This window comes from Dryobates pubescens, chromosome 4 (assembly GCF_014839835.1).
Source record: "Dryobates pubescens isolate bDryPub1 chromosome 4, bDryPub1.pri, whole genome shotgun sequence".
In the NCBI taxonomy this organism is placed as follows: Eukaryota; Metazoa; Chordata; class Aves; order Piciformes; family Picidae; genus Dryobates; species Dryobates pubescens.
In genome coordinates, this window is record NC_071615.1 from 47336177 (window position 1) to 47355710 (window position 19534).

Genomic DNA, 19534 nt, shown 5'->3' on the forward strand with positions numbered 1-19534 from the left:
GGTCTTGCTGTAAAACACCAGCATTGATGGTTGGCTGCACTCTTTCCTGACTTTGTAAAAGTTACACCAGTAGTTCTCACTAATGTTAGTAGAAACTGGATGCATAGCTCGAGGACAGATTAGAGTCTTTGTCTTGTAGAACAGGAAAATAATTGAGACTCTGTTGTCAGGACCTAAGCTTTTCTATGAATGTTAATGGATTTTGGCAAGAGATGTCAAAAGTATATCTCACACTGAAAGAGACTTATCCTGCAAAGTTAGATAGGAACATACAAAATGCACAAGCCACCAAGCATTTCATATCACTTTTGTGATCTCCACTACAGCCCCAAAGTGCTTTGTGGGTTTTGTTTTGTTTTGTTTGGGTTGGGTTTTTTGGCTAAGTTCAGCATTTTTCTGTTGATAAATAAATGGTTATCCTTGAGGATGACAGTTGTACTCTGTGCTAGGCTGTTATCACTAAACAAAGGTTTCAATTACACCTTTTAAATTAAGTAATTCATAATATTTAATCCCAAAAGAAATGTAAGTAAGATTTATGAACAGATATCACACACACTCCTCCCCACCATTTTTCATTCAGGAAATGCTAATATTTGGTACTGTTTAAAGAGTAATGTGGGTGGTTTTGGTTTGTTTGTTTGTTAATTCAAGCTCCCTTTGAAATCAGTCCTGTGATTTGTAAATGTTTAAAATGAGGGAGAGGTGCACATGCCCTGTGAGGAGAGGCTGAGAGCCCTGGGGCTTTTTAGTCTGGAGAAGAGAAGACTGAGAGGGGATTTAATCAACATTTATAAATATTTGAGGGCTGGGTGGCAAGAGGGAAGGGACAGGCTCTGCTCAGTTGCACCCTGGGATAGGATAAGAGGCAGTGGATGTAAGCTACAGCACAGGAGGTTCCACCTCAACATGAGGAGAAACTTCTCTGTGAGGGTTTGAGAGCACTGGAACAGGCTGGCCAGAGAGATTGTGGAGTCTCCTTCTCTGGAGACTTTCCAGATTCATCTAGATGCATTCCTGTGTGACCTGTACTAGATTCTGTGGTCCTGCTCTGGCAGGGGGATTTGTCTCAATGATCTTCAGAGGTGCTTTCCAACCCCTGTCCTTACACTGGACAACTTTGTGCATCAGTTGGTTTGATTCCGTGTGTGGACCTCTTACCACTCTATGCTATTTGGGTTTGTATCAGATTCTTCATCTCGTTTTTGCCCTGCATGAGAACCAGTCAGTGTGATGGTGGATTTCTGGTGTCATCCCAAGGAATCAAGAAATGGCTGTGTCTGACTCTCTTAACTCTTTGTCAAGCAGATATTATTTTGAACTTCCGAACAACATACGTCAGCAAGTCCGGCCAAGTTATATTTGAGGCAAGATCCATTTGTATCCACTACGTGACCACTTGGTTTATCATTGATTTAATTGCTGCGCTTCCTTTTGACCTTCTTTATGCTTTCAACGTCACTGTGGTAAGTACAACACATCATCTTCAATCGTTCTTTTTGTCTAGAGTGGTTCTGGGGTTTGGGTTTTAGCCTGATCTGGAGAATGCAACTAAATTAACTGAGATACTCCATCACTGGAGGTGTTTAGGAAGAGACTGGATGGGGTGCTTGGTGCCATGGTTTAGTTCATTAGATGGTATTGGATGATAGGTTGAGCTCAAAGGTCTCTTCCAACCTGGTTAATTCTATTCTATTCTATAGCCTAAAAGAAGGCTGGGGAGGGACTTCTCAGGATCTCAGGTAGTGATAGGACTAGGGGGAATGGAATGAAGCTGGAGGTGGGGAGATTCAGGCTGGACGTGAAGAGGAAGTTCTTCACCATGAGAGTGGTGAAGCCCTGGAATGGGTTGTCCAGGGAGGTGGTTGGGGTGCCGGCCCTGGAGGTGTTTAAGCCCAGGCTGGATGAAGCTCTGGCCAGCCTGATCTAGTGTGGGGTGTCCCTGTCCATGGTAGGGGGGTTGGAACTAGCTGATCCTTGTGGTCCCTTCCAACCCAGACTGATTCTGTTCTATTCTATTCTATTCTATTCTATTCTATTTAGTAAGTCCTTAGTAAGTCCTTACTGAGTAAGGGCCTTCCTTAGTAAGGTAAGTCCTTACTTAGTAAGTAAATAAGTCCTTACTCAGTAAGGACTTACTAAGTACACTTCTGTCTATATTAGCTTCATTTTCATTTACTGTACTTCAACACAATTCCCTATGGCTTTTGCTCTCTTATATTGCATGAATTCAGTTCTTAATTTTTCAAGACTTACAAATTGTCACTGTGATAAAGTAAATCATTGTTATGGCCAGTGCAGTCAACATTCTTTACTCAACCAGGAATCTTCTTTTACCTCTGGGCATTCTAGTGCAAAAATTACACCATGATCATTAATTTTTGTGATCACATCTTTTAGATGATCATAGATTTAGAGGCATCCTCATTCATGTTTATAAAGATGTGCAAGAGAGTGTCATGAGGATGGAGCCAGGCTCTGCTCAGTGGTGCCCAATGACAGCACAAGGGGCAGTGGTGGAAGCTGAGGCATAGGAAGTTCCATGGAAAAATGAGGAAGAATTATTTCCCTGTGAGGGTGACAGAAGACTGGAACAGGCTGCCCAGGGGGGTTGTGGAGTCTCCCTCTCTGGACATATTGAAAACCCACCTGGATGTATTCCAGCATGATCTGTTCTAGGTGGTCTTGCTCTGGCAGGGGGTTGGACTAGATGATGTTTCAAGGTCTCTTCCAGCCCCTGACATTCTGTGTGATTCTGTGTCAAGATAATGATAAAATGCTTAAGCTGCTTCGATGTGGTGATGTGACAATCATTATGGGTTACACATGTGTTGATTTGCTTATATAAGGCAAAGGTTTTACATCTGATAACCCTACTACATCTAGTAGAATAAGAAAATACTAAGCAAAACTGCAACAAACAAACAAGTACCAAAACCCCCCAAACTTTCCCTTCCCCTCCAATTTAGGGTGTCAGGTAATGATAGGACTGGGGGGAATGGAATAAAAATAGAAATAGATCGATTCAGATTGGGTGTTAGGAAGAAGTTCTTCCCCATGAGGGTGGTGAGACACTGAAACAGATTGCCCAGGGAGGTGGTAGAAACCCCACCCCTGGAGATTTTTAAGGCCAGGCTGGATGTGTCTCTGAGCAACCTGATGTAGTGTGAGGTGTCCCTGCCCATGGCAGGGGGTTGGAATTGGATGATCCTTGAGGTCCCTTCCAACCCTGACAATTCTGTGATTCTGTGAATTCAGGAAGTTTAATTTTTAGGGGAAAAAAATAAATGGTAGCAGATGTTTCTTACTTTTGTGGATTTTTCACATAGTAGAGTTAGGGTTTTAAGCTATCCACTCTTTAATTCTCAGAATGCTGATCTTTTGTGAACAGATGCACTCCATCTCATTTTCATTAAATGTGAGATACTAACAAGCCTCCTTTCCATTAAGCCTAAGCAGACCAAGATTGCGCAGGGAAAATTGGTTAGGTCTCTTCAAGTCACAAACAAACCTCCTCCCCCATGGTCTACCAGAAGATATGGATTCCCACCACAGAGCAGACAGGAGAGAGAAAAGAGAACAACTTGGTCTTGCTGCCAACTTATAAAGAGACAGCAGAATGATGGGGTTGAGTAACAAAATTACAATTCTCCAGCTCATCCCTGGACCTTTCTGGTCCTTCTGAAGGACTCAGATCTATGTTTTGGGTTTTTTTTTCGTACCAGAATAACAAGAAATCAACAACCACATACCCCACCAAAAAAAAAACAGAGAAAAATACTAGTCAGGGAGCCTCCCATGTAAGATATCATGTTTGAGTTTATCATTTAGTTCCATTTCCTTTCATGACCCTCCTTTTCACTCTGTTACATTAAGAACCATCAGTCTAATACTGAATACAGAATCAACCAGCTTGGAAAAGACCTTTTAGATCATGAAGCCCAACCTATTACCCAACACCATCTAATCAACTAAACCATGGCACTAACTTCCTCATCCAGTCTCTTTAAAGACCTCCAGTGATGGTGACTCCACCACCTCCCTGAGCAGCACATTCCAATGGCAGATCTCTCTTTCTGTGACTAATTTCTTCCCAACATCCAGCCTGAACCTCCCCTGGTGCAGCTTGAGACTTTGTCCTCTTGTTCTGCCATAGGTTGCCTGGGAGAATAGACCAACCCCCACCTGGCTACAACTTCCCTTCAGGTAGTTGTAGAGAGCAATAAGGTCTCCCCTGAGCCTCCTCTTCTTCAGGATAAACAACCCCAGCTCCCTCAGCTGCTCCTCTTAGTCCTTGTGCTCCAGACTCCTCAAACCTGACAGTTAGCAGTTCCACATTCTTCAATCACTACTATCAAATACACTACTATCTCATTTTATCCCTTAGACTAAAACCAAAGAGCCAGCTTATCTGTGTTGCTTCAGTTTCTATTAAGAAATTGTCATTGAACAAGCCAGGTTTGATCTTTTCCTTCAAGGAAAAAATCCTAACAAATGAAGTTGATCTTTTTATTCCTCTCTTTTTTTGGTGGTTTGAGTTGTTTGTTTGTTGGCTTGGGTTGTGGGTTTTTGGGTTTGGTTTGCTGGTTTGGGTTCCCCCCCCCCCCCCCCCCCCCCCCCCCCCCCAGTGGTAAGACTTCTATGCTTTTTGTAATGAATTCTGCAAAAGAAAATATTAGTAACTTATTTGTTAGTTAAAATATCTCAATACTAAAACTGTTGGTGCCATGGTTTAGTTGATTAGGTGGGGTTGGATGATGGGTTGGATGTGATGATCTTGAAGGTCTCTTCCAACCTGGTCTGGTCTATTCTATTCTATTCTATTCTATTCTATTCTACTCTACTCTACTCTACTCTACTCTACTCTACTCTACTCTAATATGATTAATGCACACCCCCTGTCCGTTGTACCTTTAAACATTTTTCTTTAATAAGATCATTAAAGTGATGATTAAGAATATCTAGGGACACTGAAATGTTCCTCTGTTAGTAGTGAATCCCTAATGCAATAATGATAAAGTCCTAACACTAAGCCCCTAACACTAAGCCCCAAGTAATAAATGGTATGTAATCATGCTGATATCCCAATTAACATTGACTGACAGGCGCAGCTCCCCGAGTGCTCCAAGAATTAAATACTGTGTCATCCTCCAGCTGGAGATTTGTGCAGTTAGGGTGTGTGAAAAAGCTCTGGAGTCTCTTGCCTTCTTTGGTGGTACTTTGAAAGAAAGAAAGTGAAACTGAATGAGTTGCCTCTACTCCTTTGCACCTTGTAGGGATTCTGCCCTACCACTAAATGAGTGACTCTTTGGAGGTCTGAGGCTTCAGGCGCTTTGGAGCCTAATCTCAATGCCTCAGCTCCTTCTATCCTTGTGTTCATCTGACAAAGAGCATCCCTTAATCTGTGGAAATGTGGCGTGAAATGCTGCCGAAGTACAAAGCAGGCTATTAAGCACTAGTTACAATGATTGCATTTTCTCTTTCAGAGTAACTACTGGTAGTTACAGAGTTGGTGAGGGGTTTGGAACACAAGTCCTGAGAGGAGAGACTGAGGGAGCTGGGGTTGCTTAGCCTGGAGAGGAGGAGGCTCAGGGGTGCCCTTATTGCTCTCTACAACTACCTGAGGGGAGGTTGTAGATAGGTGGAGGTTGGTCTCTTCCAGGCAACCAGCACCAGAACAAAAGGACACAGTCTCAAGCTGCACCAGGGGAAGTTTAGGCTGGATGTTAGGAGGAAATTCTACACAGAGAGAATGATTGCCCATTGGAATGGGCTGCCTGGGGAGGTGGTGGAATCACCATCATGGCTTAGTTGATTAGGTGGGTTGGATAATAGGTTGGACACGATGATCTCGAAGGTCTCTTCCAACCTGGTCTGGTCTATTCTATTCTATTCTATTCTACTCTACTCTACTCTGCACTATTCTACTCTATTCTATTCTAGTTATAGAGTAAAAGAATCTTTTTATTTGGAGGAAACTCAAATAACCAAGTAGTCACTAGTCATTTTTGAAACCACATCATGTTTCCTTATTAATTACTTTTTTGCCAAGGGTGATTCTTTCAAGCAGAGAATTTTCTTGCTAGTTTGTAGCCATTTTATTTCTCAGTACTTTTCGGCCCTGTACTATGGCTGAGTTTGTGTTAATTTTAGATGAAATTCTGTGCCTGTCATTTTGACAGAGAAAGGTTAACCCAGCTCGTCTGAAACGATTAGCCAAATGAAAAATGTCGATGGTTTTATATCTGTGGGCAAAGCAGAATCTGTGCAGGCACAAGTACGGGTGCTGACTCCTCATTTTGTCTTTCCACATTTGCAAGACAGAAAAGAAAGCTGCATGGTGGCATTTCAGGTCTTCCAATGACAGACTGGGCACAATAGAGGAAGAGTGTTTGGCATGACTAATGAGAAAATTCAGTGTAATTACACATGATTAATTGCATCTGTGTTCAAATTTATGCAGGAATTATTTTGAAATGAGAGAGCATTTAGGCCTTAAAATGAAACATGACTCCACAATAAAAAAGAATATTATGATATCTAATCCACTGGTTTTTTTATACCTATCAGTGTTCTGTGATTTGATAATTTAGTCACAAGTGCTGCATCAAGAGAAGTGTGGCCAGCAGGTCAAGGGAGGTGATTCTCCCCCTCTGCTCAGCTCTGGTGAGACCCCACCTGGAGTACTGTGTCCAGTTCCGGAGTCCCTGTTACAAGAGGGGCATGGACATGCTGGAACATGTCCAGAGAAGGGCCACGAGGATAAGCAGAGGACTGGAGCACCTCTCCTATGAGGACAGACTGAAAGAGTTGGGGCTGTTCAGTCTGGAGAAGAGAAGGCTCCAAGGAAACCTTGTTGTGACCTTCAAGTATTGGAAGGGGGCTACAAGAAAGCTGGGGAGGGACTTCTTAGGGTGTCAGGTAGTGATAGGACTGGGGGAATTGAGCAAAACTAGAAATGGGTGGATTCAGATTGGATGTTAAGAAGAAATTCTTCACCATGTGGGTGGTGAGAGACAGGAACAGGTTGCCCAGGGAAGTGGTGGAAGCCTCATCCCTGGAGGATTTGAAGGCCAGGCTGGATGTGGCTCTGAACAACCTGCTGTAGTGTGAGGTGTCCCTGCCCATGGCAGGAGGGTTGAAACTGGATGATCCTTGAGATCCCTTCCAACCCTAACAATTCTATGGTTCTATGATTCTGTCTCTCTGCTTCCTTGCTCTGCAAAGGATCTGCTATATGTTATTGCCTCTTCCAGGCTTAATTATCAAGGTGATGTCATCTCATAATTAGTTGAGTTAGGCTACTGTTTGGCTGTTAGCGAAAATGATTGTGTGCTTGAAGGTGTTAGTTGTGTAGTTTCATAGAATCAAATGAATAGTGGATGGCTTGACAATTATGCTTCTCTTTTAGAGTAGGAAAGGTTCTATTTTTGTATAAACACAAAAAAAAGCTCCCAGTACTTCAGTTTGTTTGCTTTAAATTAGAGATAGTCTATGTGTATGTACACAGTACAAGTAAACAGTCTGGATTTTTTAACCATCTTCTTTGCTGTTCTCTGCTGCTGTAAGATTTCATCTAAGCATAATGTGCAGCTCTGTAACTGACTGAACAGTGGGCAAAAATCCATTGAGTTCTAGAAGATAGTGGTTGCTTTCACTGAAACAGGAGAGGTCTGGGATAGAAGTCAATTGCTGAGCAGGTGGGTTTTTTTCTGTTTTCTCCTAGGTTTCCCTTGTCCACCTTCTAAAGACAGTACGGTTGCTACGGCTCTTGCGTCTCCTTCAGAAGCTGGACCGGTACTCCCAGCACAGCACAATTGTTCTCACGCTTCTCATGTCCATGTTTGCCTTGCTTGCTCACTGGATGGCCTGCATTTGGTATGTTATAGGGAAAAGGGAGATGGAACAGAATAACCCCCTTACCTGGGACATAGGTAAGTTCTCCTTTCCTCCATAAATATATGCATAGATGTGTGTGTGCCTGAAAATGTCCATCAATGTATAAAAACATATGCATAAGGCACTCAGTGTCTCCTGTTGGTTTATCTTATATGATTATTTAGTGCTGTTTGTAAAGGAAAGAAAAAGATCATTGGTCTGAATTTCAGGGCAATCTGATAAAAGAGAATTAAAATGAGGGAAAAACTAAAAGGGAAAAGTAGAAACCAAGATTTTTAAGAGTGATTCAGTGTTTGGGGACTTGAGGATCTGGATGATCTCAATAACAAAGGGCTAGATGTCAAGTTCTAGGCCCCTCAGTTTAAGAAGGACATTGAGACACTTGAACATGTCCAGAGAAGGGCAATGAGGCTGGGGAGAGGTCTGGAGCACAGTCCTGTGAGGAGAGGCTGAGGGAGCTGGGGTTGCTTAGCGTGGAGAGGAGGAGGCTCAGGGGAGACCTTATTGCTCTCTACAACTACCTGAAGGGAGGTTGTAGCCAGGAGGGGGCTGGTCTCTTCCCCCAAGCAATCAGCAACAGAATGAGAGGACACAGTCTCAAGCTTTGCCAGGGGAAGTTTAGGCTCAGGGTGAGGATAAAGTTCTTCACAGAGAGAGTTGTTAGCCACTGGAATGTGCTGCCCAGGTTGGTGGTGGAGTCACCTTTCCTGGAGGTGTTCAGGAGGGGACTGGATGTGGCACTTGGTGCCATGGTGTAGTAGTCATGAGGTCTTGGGTGGCAGGTTGGACTTGATGATCTTCGAGGTCTTTTCCAAGCATGTTGATTCTATGATTAGGTAGAAGAGAAAGATCATCCTGGTTTTGCAAATTAGCAAATCCTCCAATAGAGACATTTGCTCAGGTGTGTTGATTATTCCTTATTATATGTTGAAACAGGCTCTGAAATGCCTTCAAGTTAAAAACTCCCTTTGGAGGTATTGTCTAGCTGGCTTGCAGGCATTGCCTTTTTGACACAGGAGACAAGCTGTTTCTCACTGGGGCTTTCTAGTCTGGAGAAGACTGAGAGGGGATCTAATAAATGTTTATAAATATCTGAGGGCTGGCTGTTGAGAAGGAGGGGACAGGCTCTGCTCAGTTGCACCCTGGGATAGGACAAGGGGCAATGGATAGAAACTACAGCACAAGAGGTTACACTTCAACATGAGGAGGAACTTCTTTACTCTGAGGGTCATGGAGCACTGGAACAGGCTGCCCAGAGAGGCTGTGGAGTCTCCTTCTCTGGAGAGTTTCAAGCACTGTCTGGACGCATTCCTGTGTGACCTGCACTAGATTCTATGATCATGCTCTGGCAGGGGGGTTGGAGTCAATGATCTCCAGAGGTCTCTTCCAACCCCTAACATCCTTCTATCCTGTGTGAAAGATGGTTTTGGAATGTTCAGGTTTGAGACAATGTTTAGTTTCCATCCCTGCCTTCTTTCTGATTTCCTAGAGTGTTCCAGGTAGACTCTTTAGACTTTAAGGTTTTTCCCTTTTCTTCTGTAAAGTGTATTACTATTTCTAATAGTTGTGATAGTACCACGGGGAAACAGTAGACCTTGTATAGGAATATGGCATCGCCAGGTGTTTGGGCAAGGTTGAATGTGTGCTGCCTGCTAGTACAAGAGCTGAAAATCCACATCTTGCTATGTGGGTCATTCTAGATTTAATGTAGTGGTGTCTGTCTCAGATGTTATATCAATATCAAGAATCCCTTTTTCTCCCTTTTCTTTCTGGTTCCTCATCTTCTATATTTATAATTTTACTTGTATTTGTTTTTAGCCTAAATTTGCTACATGGTCACTGAATCAGGAGAGGAAACAAGGCCAGTGATAAAATTAACTGGATGGGGGCAGCTCTGCCAGCTTTCTTCATGCTGTTAGATAATAAAGACATAGTTTAAAAACACAATAACTTAGAATATATAAGTTATCTGTGAGAGTAAAAGAATGCACATATGTCCCTTTCATAAACAAGGAGCATCTAATGAGACAGAGTTTCCAAATAGAAAAAATATTTAGTGAGGGGAATGATGTAAATAATTGTGACCAAAAGTTCAGTGATGTGCATTCAAACTGCAGTATGCACTATCCTTGCCTCCTTTAATTTCTTTCTTCTCCATTATCATTTATCAAACTGTCATCTCATAACAAGAATTCTGAATGGAAAATGACAGAGGTGTTGACGGTACCTGACCTCAGATGAGGTGAGGATGGTGGGTCAGGAAGAGGAAATGAAGGAAGTCATAGAATCATAGAATTGCTAGGGTTGGAAGGGACCTCAAGAAGCATCTTGTTCCAACTCCCCTGCCATGGCCAGGGATACCTCACGCTAAATCACATTGCTCAGAGCCACATCCAGCTTGGGCCCAAACACCTCCAGGGATGAGGCTTCCACCACTTCCCTGGGCAACCTGTTGCTGTGTCTCACCACCCTCATGGGGAAGAACTTCTTCCTGACATCCAGTCTGAATCTTCCCATTTCTAGTTTTGTTCCATTAAAGTCCAGCAAACAAATCTCTCCAGTTTGTCTAAACCTTGGTGGAGTCTTTTTATTCTTCTAGTTGGTTGTTTATTTCTCCTTTCCTCTGTAAAGCAGGCCTTTGACCTGCTGCTGAACTCCTCATAGAGTGGAAATCTCTCAAAGCAAATAGTGCAGCTGTAGGGGATAACACACAAAGCAAGCCCACTGTGCACAAATTGGTCAGGTACTCTTAACAGAAAAACAAATCCAGATAATAATAATAAAAAAGAGGAATGTCACTGGCAGGAAGTAGCTCTGAAAACATATTGTCAGCTTATGTAGGTCAAAACTTAGAGCTGATATCAAAGCGTCCACTGCAGCCCAAATTATGGGGATGAGCTGCATCCTCGCTGCCCAGACAGAGCTGCTGGCTATGCTCTTCATGCAGTCTGTCCCTCTCTCTTTTCCCTGAGCTGTGGCTGCTTTCAGGAAATTCTCCCCATATCCCTTTTGGCTCATGGCATTTATTGATAAGAAAAATACTAACCTTCACCTTCCAGTTTTGTCCTCTCTGGGGCAAGGGCAGTAATAAGCTAATATCTCAACAGCCTCAGTACAACTCCGAGTTTCTCCGGAACTGAGCCGTGCCACAAAAGTCCCATTTGCATCTCAGTGAAATGTTTTATATGGGTTGTCACACCCTGGTTGTCTTCTAGCAGGCTTCCCAGACAAGAACTTCTTCTTAACAGCCTCTTGCCACTGATTGTCTCAAACTGAGACTTGATGACCTTCCCTAGACAGCTGCACGCAATGTGACTCCCTATCGGAGGAGCCAAGGCACCTCCTGGTGGTGCGTACCCTTGGCCTCCTGCCTGCCAAATGAGCTTTGCTATTAAGCTTACAGCTTGAATTTCTTTTAAATTCTTTCCAAAAGTGTGAGTTTGCCTCTTTGTCTGGAAAGTTATCCTACCTACTTCACAAATAGTCTCTCAAGTATTTCAAACTGATAAATGTCTTACAATTACTCTGCAATACCTGCTGCAGGTGAATTCAGTACCTGTCAGAATGGTTATTTCCATAGTTCTCTCTAGCACTAAGGTAAATATTTATGGGTTTGGGAGTGTGCCAGGGTTTTTTTCTTTTCCTCTTGGCTGGGGAGGGAGGTTGTAGCCAGGTGGGGGTTGGTCTCTCCTCCCAGGCAACCAACAATAGAACAAGAGGACACAGTCTCAAGCTGTGCCAGGGGAGTCTTAGCCTGGATGTTAGGAAGAAATTCTTCACAGAGAGAGTGATTGCCCATTGGAATGGGCTGCCTGGGGAGGTGTTGGAGTCACCATCACTGGAGGTGTTCAGGAGGAGACTTGATAGGGTGCTTGGTTGCATGGATTAGTTGATTAGATGGTGTTGGATGATAGGTTGGACGCAATGATCTTGAAGGTCTTTTCCAACCTGGTCTATTCTATTCTATTCTATTCTATTCTATTCTATTCTATTCCATTCCATTCCATTCCATTCCATTCCATTCTCTCTATTCTACTCTATTCTAAAGTTCTTCCCAGAAAGAGTACTTGGCCATTGGAATGTGCTGCTCAGGGAGGTGGTGAAGTCACTGTCCCTGGAGGTGTTCAAAAAGGGATTGGATGTGGCACTTGGTGCCATGGTTTAGTAGTCATGAGGTGTTGGGTGACAGGTTGGGCTTGATGTCTTTGAGGTCTTTTCCAACCTTATTGATTCTATGATTCTACAACTGGGGGGTTGTTGTTGTTTGGGGTTTTTTTGGGGGGTGTTGTGGGTTTGTTTGGCTTTTTTTATGGGAAACATTTTTCAAATGTTATTGGAAATTATTTTGTTGGGGGTTGGTTTTGTTTTGCTTAAGAGCTCAGAAATCTCCAGATACCTATCATGAAGCCATGATTTTGCAAGGATAAATAAATTTCTGTTTGAGATTGTGACACATATATGAGCAGAAAAATAAGATTATGTAATTTTTTCAGTAAGTGCAAATTCAATTGCTTTATACATGTCAGCTCCTTGTTAGGGAAACACAATGAAGTTAAGTCTTGGCCCTCTGTGTGCTGCAAGCATTGCTGCTCTGGTGATACAAAGCTGACTATATGTAGCCAGGCTTTTTTCTTGCTTCAAATATCTTCAAATGGCCAGTCCACTACAACTCATAGCATTCATGTTCTAGGGTGGATTAGAAAGGCTGTGGTTAGTAGATTGAGAGAGGTTCCTCTCCTCCTCAACTCTGCCCTGGTGAGGCCACATCTAGACTACTGTGTTCAGCTCTGGGCACCTCAGTTCAGGAAGGACCTCAGGGAACTGCTTGAAAGAGTCCAGTGCAGAGCCACAAAAATGATTAGGGACTGGAACAAATTCCTTATGAGGAGAGCCTGAGGGAGCTGAGGGCTCTGTAGCTTGGAGAGGAGGAGTCTGAGGGGTGAACTCATTCATGTTTATAAGGATGTTAAGGGTGAGTGCCAAAAGGCTGGAGCCAGGCTCTGCTCGATGGTGCCCAGTGCCAGCACGAGGGGCAATGGTGGAAGCTGAGGCATAGGAAGTTCCATGTGAACATGAGGAAGAATTTTTTCCCTGTGAGGGTGCCAGAACACTGGCACAGGCTGCCCGGGGGGGTTGTGGGGTCTCCCTCTCTGGAGACAGTCAAGGCCCACCTGGATATGTTCCTGTGTGTTGTGCTCTAGGTGATCCTGCTCTGGCAGGGGGGTTGGACTGGATGAGGTTTTGAGGTCACTTCTAGCCCATAACATTCTGTGATCCATGTAGCTGATACATTGAGGAGGGAAGAGTAAGTGTAATTTAGGGTAAAAGTAATTAAGCAAAGTAAAATGAGATCTGGAGATCATAATAAATCACAAGCAAATAATGTACACAGGAGAAAACTCACTTGAGGTATAATTAAAGTAGCATTATTGTAAAACACTGAGGATATTCTCTTCTCCTGTATGGTGGTCTCAGTTGGAAATTTTTGTGTAGTTTTGAAGAACATGCAAGAGATTTCTTACTACAAGCAAAGCAGTACAATATCATAGAACCATAGAATCAAAGCCTGAAAGGACCTCCAAAGGTCATCCACTCTGACCTCCCCACAATCAACAGGGACATCCCCAACTAGATCAGGCTGCCCAGGGCCTCATGGAGCCTCACCTTGAATATCTCCAGGGAAGGAGCCTCAACCACCTCCCTGGGCAACCTGTTCCAGTGTTCCACCACCCTCACAGGAAAGAGGCGTGGAGATGTTCACCTGAAAAACTGCAACTCTGGGTATGGATGCTGCAATACTGTTACACATTGGCTGAAATATGTGGAAAGGTTAGACTAGACTAGAATAAACCAGGTTGGAAGAGACCTTCAAGATCATTGCATCCAACCCATCATCCAACACCATCTAATCAACTAAACCATGGCACCAAGCATCCTATCAAGTCTCCTCCTAAATACCTCCAGTGATGGCGACTGCACCACCTCCCTGGGCAGCACATTCCAATGGTCAAACTCTCTTTCTATGAAGAACTTCTTCCTAACATCCAGCCTAAACCTCCCCTGGCACAGCTTGAGACTGTGTCCTCTTGTTCTGTTGCTGGTTGCCTAGGAGAAGAGACCAGCCCCCACCTGTCTATAACCTCCCTTCAGGTAGTTGTAGAGAGCAATGAGGTCTCCCCTGAGCCTCCTCATTTCCAGGCTAAACAACCCCAGCTCCCTCAGCCTCTCCTCACAGGGCTGTGCTCCAGCCCCCTCCCCAGCTTTGTTTCCCTCCTCTGGACATGTTCCAGCAAGTCCTCATCTTTCCTAAACTGAGGGGCCCAGAACTGGACACAGGACTCAAGGTATGGCCTAACCAGTGCTGAGTACAGGGGCAGAAAGCAAAACCATGCCTGCAATGAAAAGATTTTTTATATTTATATTCAGTTTTGGAGGGGGGAAGGGCAAAGGAATAAAAAAGCCTTTAGCAACCTCCTTTACCCCATTTAATGCTTCCCCAGAAAGCCTATGGCACATATTTCAGCAGCAAAGTTTTGATAACATTTAAAGCAAAGATTTTGTACTGCAGTGCTGTTAACCTAACACTTTGGACCTTGCTGTGCCATCAGATATGGACCATAGCCCAGCTCTCACAACATTGACTTTAGTGGGAGTAGCATTTTCTTTTGTGTGTCTATTTCTCTGGCTAATGCAAACCACTGAGGTGCTTAATTTGCATTTGGATGGGGGCAATGGGACTGATCAAGTTCTGCCTATGAAAACTGTGTTTGCTTTGTTCTCACTGAGCCTAACTGTAAGCTTAATTTCTTTTGTCCTTACACAGACAACATTTTCATTGCAGAGAATTTAAAGACAGGGTTAGATTCCCAAATTAAGCTGTCTGCTTGCACAATGAGAAATAGGTAGTGTCAGGGAACGTTATTCCCGAACTGCCATCATCACATCGTGGCACTGAGACATATGCCAATGTAGTCTAATATTAAGACCTCTTGCTTAGCTCCAGTATTGCTGTTTTAACTGATTGCATGACTTGATTTGGAAGATATGCAGTATGGACAGTGCTTTCAGGTGCTACCTTTACCTCAGGAAATTCTCTCATCCCAGGAAACAGTTTCTCCACATGTAGCACCTTGATTCTAATACCTAACAAAACATGACTCCTGGACTGGTCATTCCCACTCAGCTGAGACAGAGCTACACTTCTCCCACTTTTGTCTTCTAGCCTTTTCAAATCCCTCTCTGTTACCTTCCATCTTATTCTCCTCATTTGTTCTCCTCAAAACAAGTAATTCCCAATGATATGGCATGATAAGCCTTATGAGGAGAGGCTGAGGGACCTGGGGCTTTTTAGTCTGGAAAAGAGAAGACATAGAGGGGATGTAATAAATGTTTATAAATAACTGAGGGCTGGAGTTCAGGAGGGAGGGGACAGGCTCTCCTCAGTGGCTCCCTGTGATAGGACAAGGAGCGATCAGCACAGGAGGTTCCAGCTCAACACAAGGGGGAACCTCTTTACTGTAAGGGTCACAGAGTACTGGAACAGGCTGCCCAGAGAGGTTGTGGAGTCTCCTTCTCTGGAGAATTTCAAGGCTCATCTGGAGGCATTCTTCTGTGACCTGAACTAGATTGTATGGTCCTGCTCTGGCAGGGGGCTTGGACTTGATGATTTCTTTGGGTCCCTTCCAACCCCTGACATCCTGTGATGCTGTGATTGTCAGCTACCTATAAAAATAAGATTAACCTCCCATTACCTGGAATGGAATAGAGGAACTGTCTTGAGGCTCTTCTGTGATCCTACACCTCTAATTCCACTGGCTTCTCAATAGATTCTTTTCTCATTTCTGTAGGTTTTGCTGGTATCAGATTTAAGCAAAGGTTCTTTATTTGCTGTCCATGATTTGAAGTAGTATAGACCGAGCTCCTCCTCTTCAAGTTCTTATCAAACATGAGAACTGACTTTTTGATCTGTCTCTATGGGAAACAGATACAGTTGGAAATGTTGCCTGTTGCTAAATGCATTCATTCTGACAGAATCATGTGAGCTGTTGGAACTCTACTGTCTTGAGTGTAGCAAGAAGATTAAGTCCAAGAATCAGGTTGCTGCTTCCCTTCAATAGCCAAAGCCATCAAGCATCACTTTTGTAATTACCTTGAAAAAAATTCAGCTGCAAGTTTTTGTCAGTCCACCCAGAGTAGCACTTACAATATTCAAACTGTGCAGAAGTTGTCAGCAGAGCAAAATTAAATAAGCCCACAAAAAAATCCCAGTTAAGCTGTGCTTTGATAGGAAATAAATTTTGTGTGTTTGCTTTGGGAAAACCTTCAAAATCAGATCTGCAGAAGTGATCCTGTGTGGATTAACTCCTTGATATTTGACAAAGTTGAGAGTATCATGCTTTGTCTAACCACAGAACACCTACATATAGTTCATTAATTCCACAAAGCAGTTTTTACCTCTGTGAAAAAGCTGTATCTGGACCAATTTCTGCATCTGTGGTAAAAATTCTCAATGCCACATGTGGGGAGAAAATCTGCTCAGTATACCCTCCACGAAAGGCAACAGCCCCAAAATGTGAAATAATATCCTGATCTTTCTATGTGGCTTCTGTAAGGGGAATGCCACAGATTATAGTTTATTGACAGCTGCAAATACTGTGTGGAACAGTCCTGCCCAGTCAAGAGTCTTTACCCCTTAACTGCTGTACTTGGAATCATAGAAATGTTAAGCTGGAGAGAACCTGTGGAATCAGAGTGGCTGGAGAGCAGCCAGGCAGAAAGGGACCTGGGGGTACTGGTTGACAGCAGAAAAGGACCTGGGGATACTGGGTGACAGCAACTGAACATGAGCCAGCAGTGGCCGAGAAGGCCAATGGCATCCTGGCCTGCATCAGGAATAGTGTGGCCAGCAGGAGTAGGGAAGTCATTCTGCCCTGTGCTCAGCACTGGTTAGGCCACATCTTGAGTACTGTGTCCACTTCTGGGCTCCTCAGTTCAAGAAAGATGTTGAGATGCTGGAACATGTCCAGAGAAAGGCAACAAAGGTGGTGAGAAGTCTGGAGCACAGCCCTGTGAGGAGAGGCTGCAGGAGCTGGGGGTGTTAGCCTGGAAAAGAGGAGGCTCAGGGGAGACCTTAGTGCTCTCTACTTACATCCATAAATCCTTTGCTATATACTTTGAAATCTTTTCAGCAGCTGCTTCAATTGGACTGCCTCTTTCAGGCTGTTCATATAGGTAGGTGCAGATTGTACACTGTTAGAATGTCACACAGGCATCCCACAGCTGCTTTTCTCCTATAGGAAATGAATGCCTTACACTTTTAATCCAAAAATGTGCTTTGCATATATTCCTATTTTCTATTTATTTGTCCTCTTTCATGCCCTTTAACAAAGCAGGTGTGTGATAAAAGCAGGATTTTTCTGGCACAAGAAATTCCACAGAAAAATTAAGAAATTATTCAAGAGTCTTTTCATAGAATCATAGAATCAAGCAGGTTGTAAAAGACCTCAGAGATCATCAAGTCCAACCTATTACCTAATACCTAACACCTCCTGACAACTAAACCATGGCTCTGAGTGCCACATCCAATCCTTTTTTGAATACATCCAAGGGTGCTGACTCCGCCACCTCCCTGGGCAGCACATTCCAGTGGCCAATTACTCTTTCTGTGAAGAGCTTTCTCCTCACCTCCAGCCTAAACTTCCCCTGGCACAGCTTGAGACTATGTCCTCTTGTTCTGGGGCTGGTTGCCTGGGAGAAGAGACCAACCCCCATCTGGCAACAACCTCCTTTCAGGTAGCTCTTTCCAGACTTTGTTTCATTTTCCTATGCCCTGGACAATATTCATGATTCTTTTGTACTTTCAGGTGAGAGCTCATGAATTTAACTGGTAACTACTTTGAGCAATGGAAACTCATGAGGAGTTGTAAGAGTATGTCTTGGTATTCTACAGTCTATGAAGTTTTACACTGCCTAGGTTGCGTAAAATGAATTATACCTATTTAGTCTTAATATTTTTTCATTGTTTGATCTAAGATAATTATAGATAGAAAACGCTAATTATTAGGGATTTTCTGATGTCACACACTTCAAAAAGACCTGTTAGATCTTCAGACACAGATGTTCTATTTCAGAGCTTTAAGCACATGGTGTGTTTCCTCATTAACACTTCTGTACTTTTTATTCCTTTTTTATATCAAGCCTTCACTACATTGAAAATTCTTGGTTTATTATGATGTTAAGATATAATTGAGAGAACAAATCTTGTGAAGAGTGACTGAAGGAGCTGGGGATGGTTGGTTTGAAAAAGAGGAGGCTGAGGGGAGACCTTATGGCTCTCTACCACTACCTGAGAGGATGTTGTAGAGAGGCTGGTGCTGCACTCTTCTCACAGGTAATTAGTGATAGAACAAGGGGGAATGGCCTCAAGCTGTGACTGGGTAGGTTTAGACTGGACATTAGGAAACATTTTTTCATGGCAAGAATGGTCAGGCATTGGAATGTGCTGCCCAGGGAGGTGGTGGAGTCACCAACCCTGGATGTGTTTAATTAAGGTTTCATTTTACTCTAACCTTAAAGGAAGGTATTTATTTCTTTAAAGAGACCTTACTTTATCACCCATAGTAGCTCAAACTGGTTTTGCTGTGGTTTGGACTCTAAACACAAGGAACTGCAAACCAGGTTTCTAACACTTTAGCTGACAGCATTAAAAAAACTCCCTGAAGTCATTAAAAAGTCATTGCCATTAGTTTTATTGCAACAGCACTTGGGATCCTAGTTATGGTTCAGCATCCTCTTGTCTCCATTGCTGAATTAACAGAGGATAAAATGGCTGCTCTTGCCCCAAAGGATATTACACCCTCAGATCCTTTAGGTGGCTTTTCATTGTCCCAGTTCTTGCTTTTACCTTCTGTAACTTGGGGCTTCTGGTTAGAGCCCTTGCCAGTAAAGACTGATGCAGCCTTCTTGTTATCCCTGGGGACCAGATCTCTTGCTTCCTTTTGGAGAGGCTCCATCTCTTTCCTAGTCTTTCTTTTATTATTGGTATACCAAAAGAAGCTCCTCTTCTTTTCCTTCATGTTCCTGGACAGATTTAATTCTCTCTGAACTTTTTTTTTCACATCTGGTCTCTGGCTACTTGGACAACCTCTCTGTATTCCTCGCAGGATACCTGTCCTTGTTTCCACCTTCTATAGGCCTCCTTCTTGTGCTGGAATTGCTGAATAGTTATATATAGTACTTTGTATATATTGACTGCCACATTCATGGAAAAATAATATTAATATCCCCATCTCACCCTTTCAATGAACTGGGAAAGAGAAAAAAACCTGCTGACTTGCAAAAGCAAGACAGATTCAAATCTCCCCTGTATCCAAATATAGCCACCTGACAAATTGCTGTGGAGAGGAGCTATACATGCTTGCCACAGAGAAGAGTTTCCAGCACATTTATTTTCTAAATTTACCTGCTCCTTGATAAATGAGAATGAAGGAAGGTATGACCTAGTTCCACAGGAATGCAGGTGCACTTCCACTGACACTGGAGCTTCAATGCAGAAGTATAGGTGTGTACAGAATTACTGTAAAATATCACAGAATCATAGAATTATTAGGGTTGGAAGGGACCTCAAGGATCATCC

General features: G+C 43.2%; 1 protein-coding gene across 1 annotated transcript in view; it reads left to right on the top strand.

The window, feature by feature from the left end:
• Positions 1 to 19534, top strand: part of KCNH8 (potassium voltage-gated channel subfamily H member 8) — a 177271-nt gene that overhangs the window by 99166 nt on the left and 58571 nt on the right. Inside the window, exons 6-7 of the mRNA XM_054161403.1 lie at positions 1309 to 1466; positions 7727 to 7934. Of these exons, the coding sequence (XP_054017378.1) occupies positions 1309 to 1466; positions 7727 to 7934 (366 nt within the window). The remainder of the gene's footprint in view (positions 1 to 1308; positions 1467 to 7726; positions 7935 to 19534) is intronic.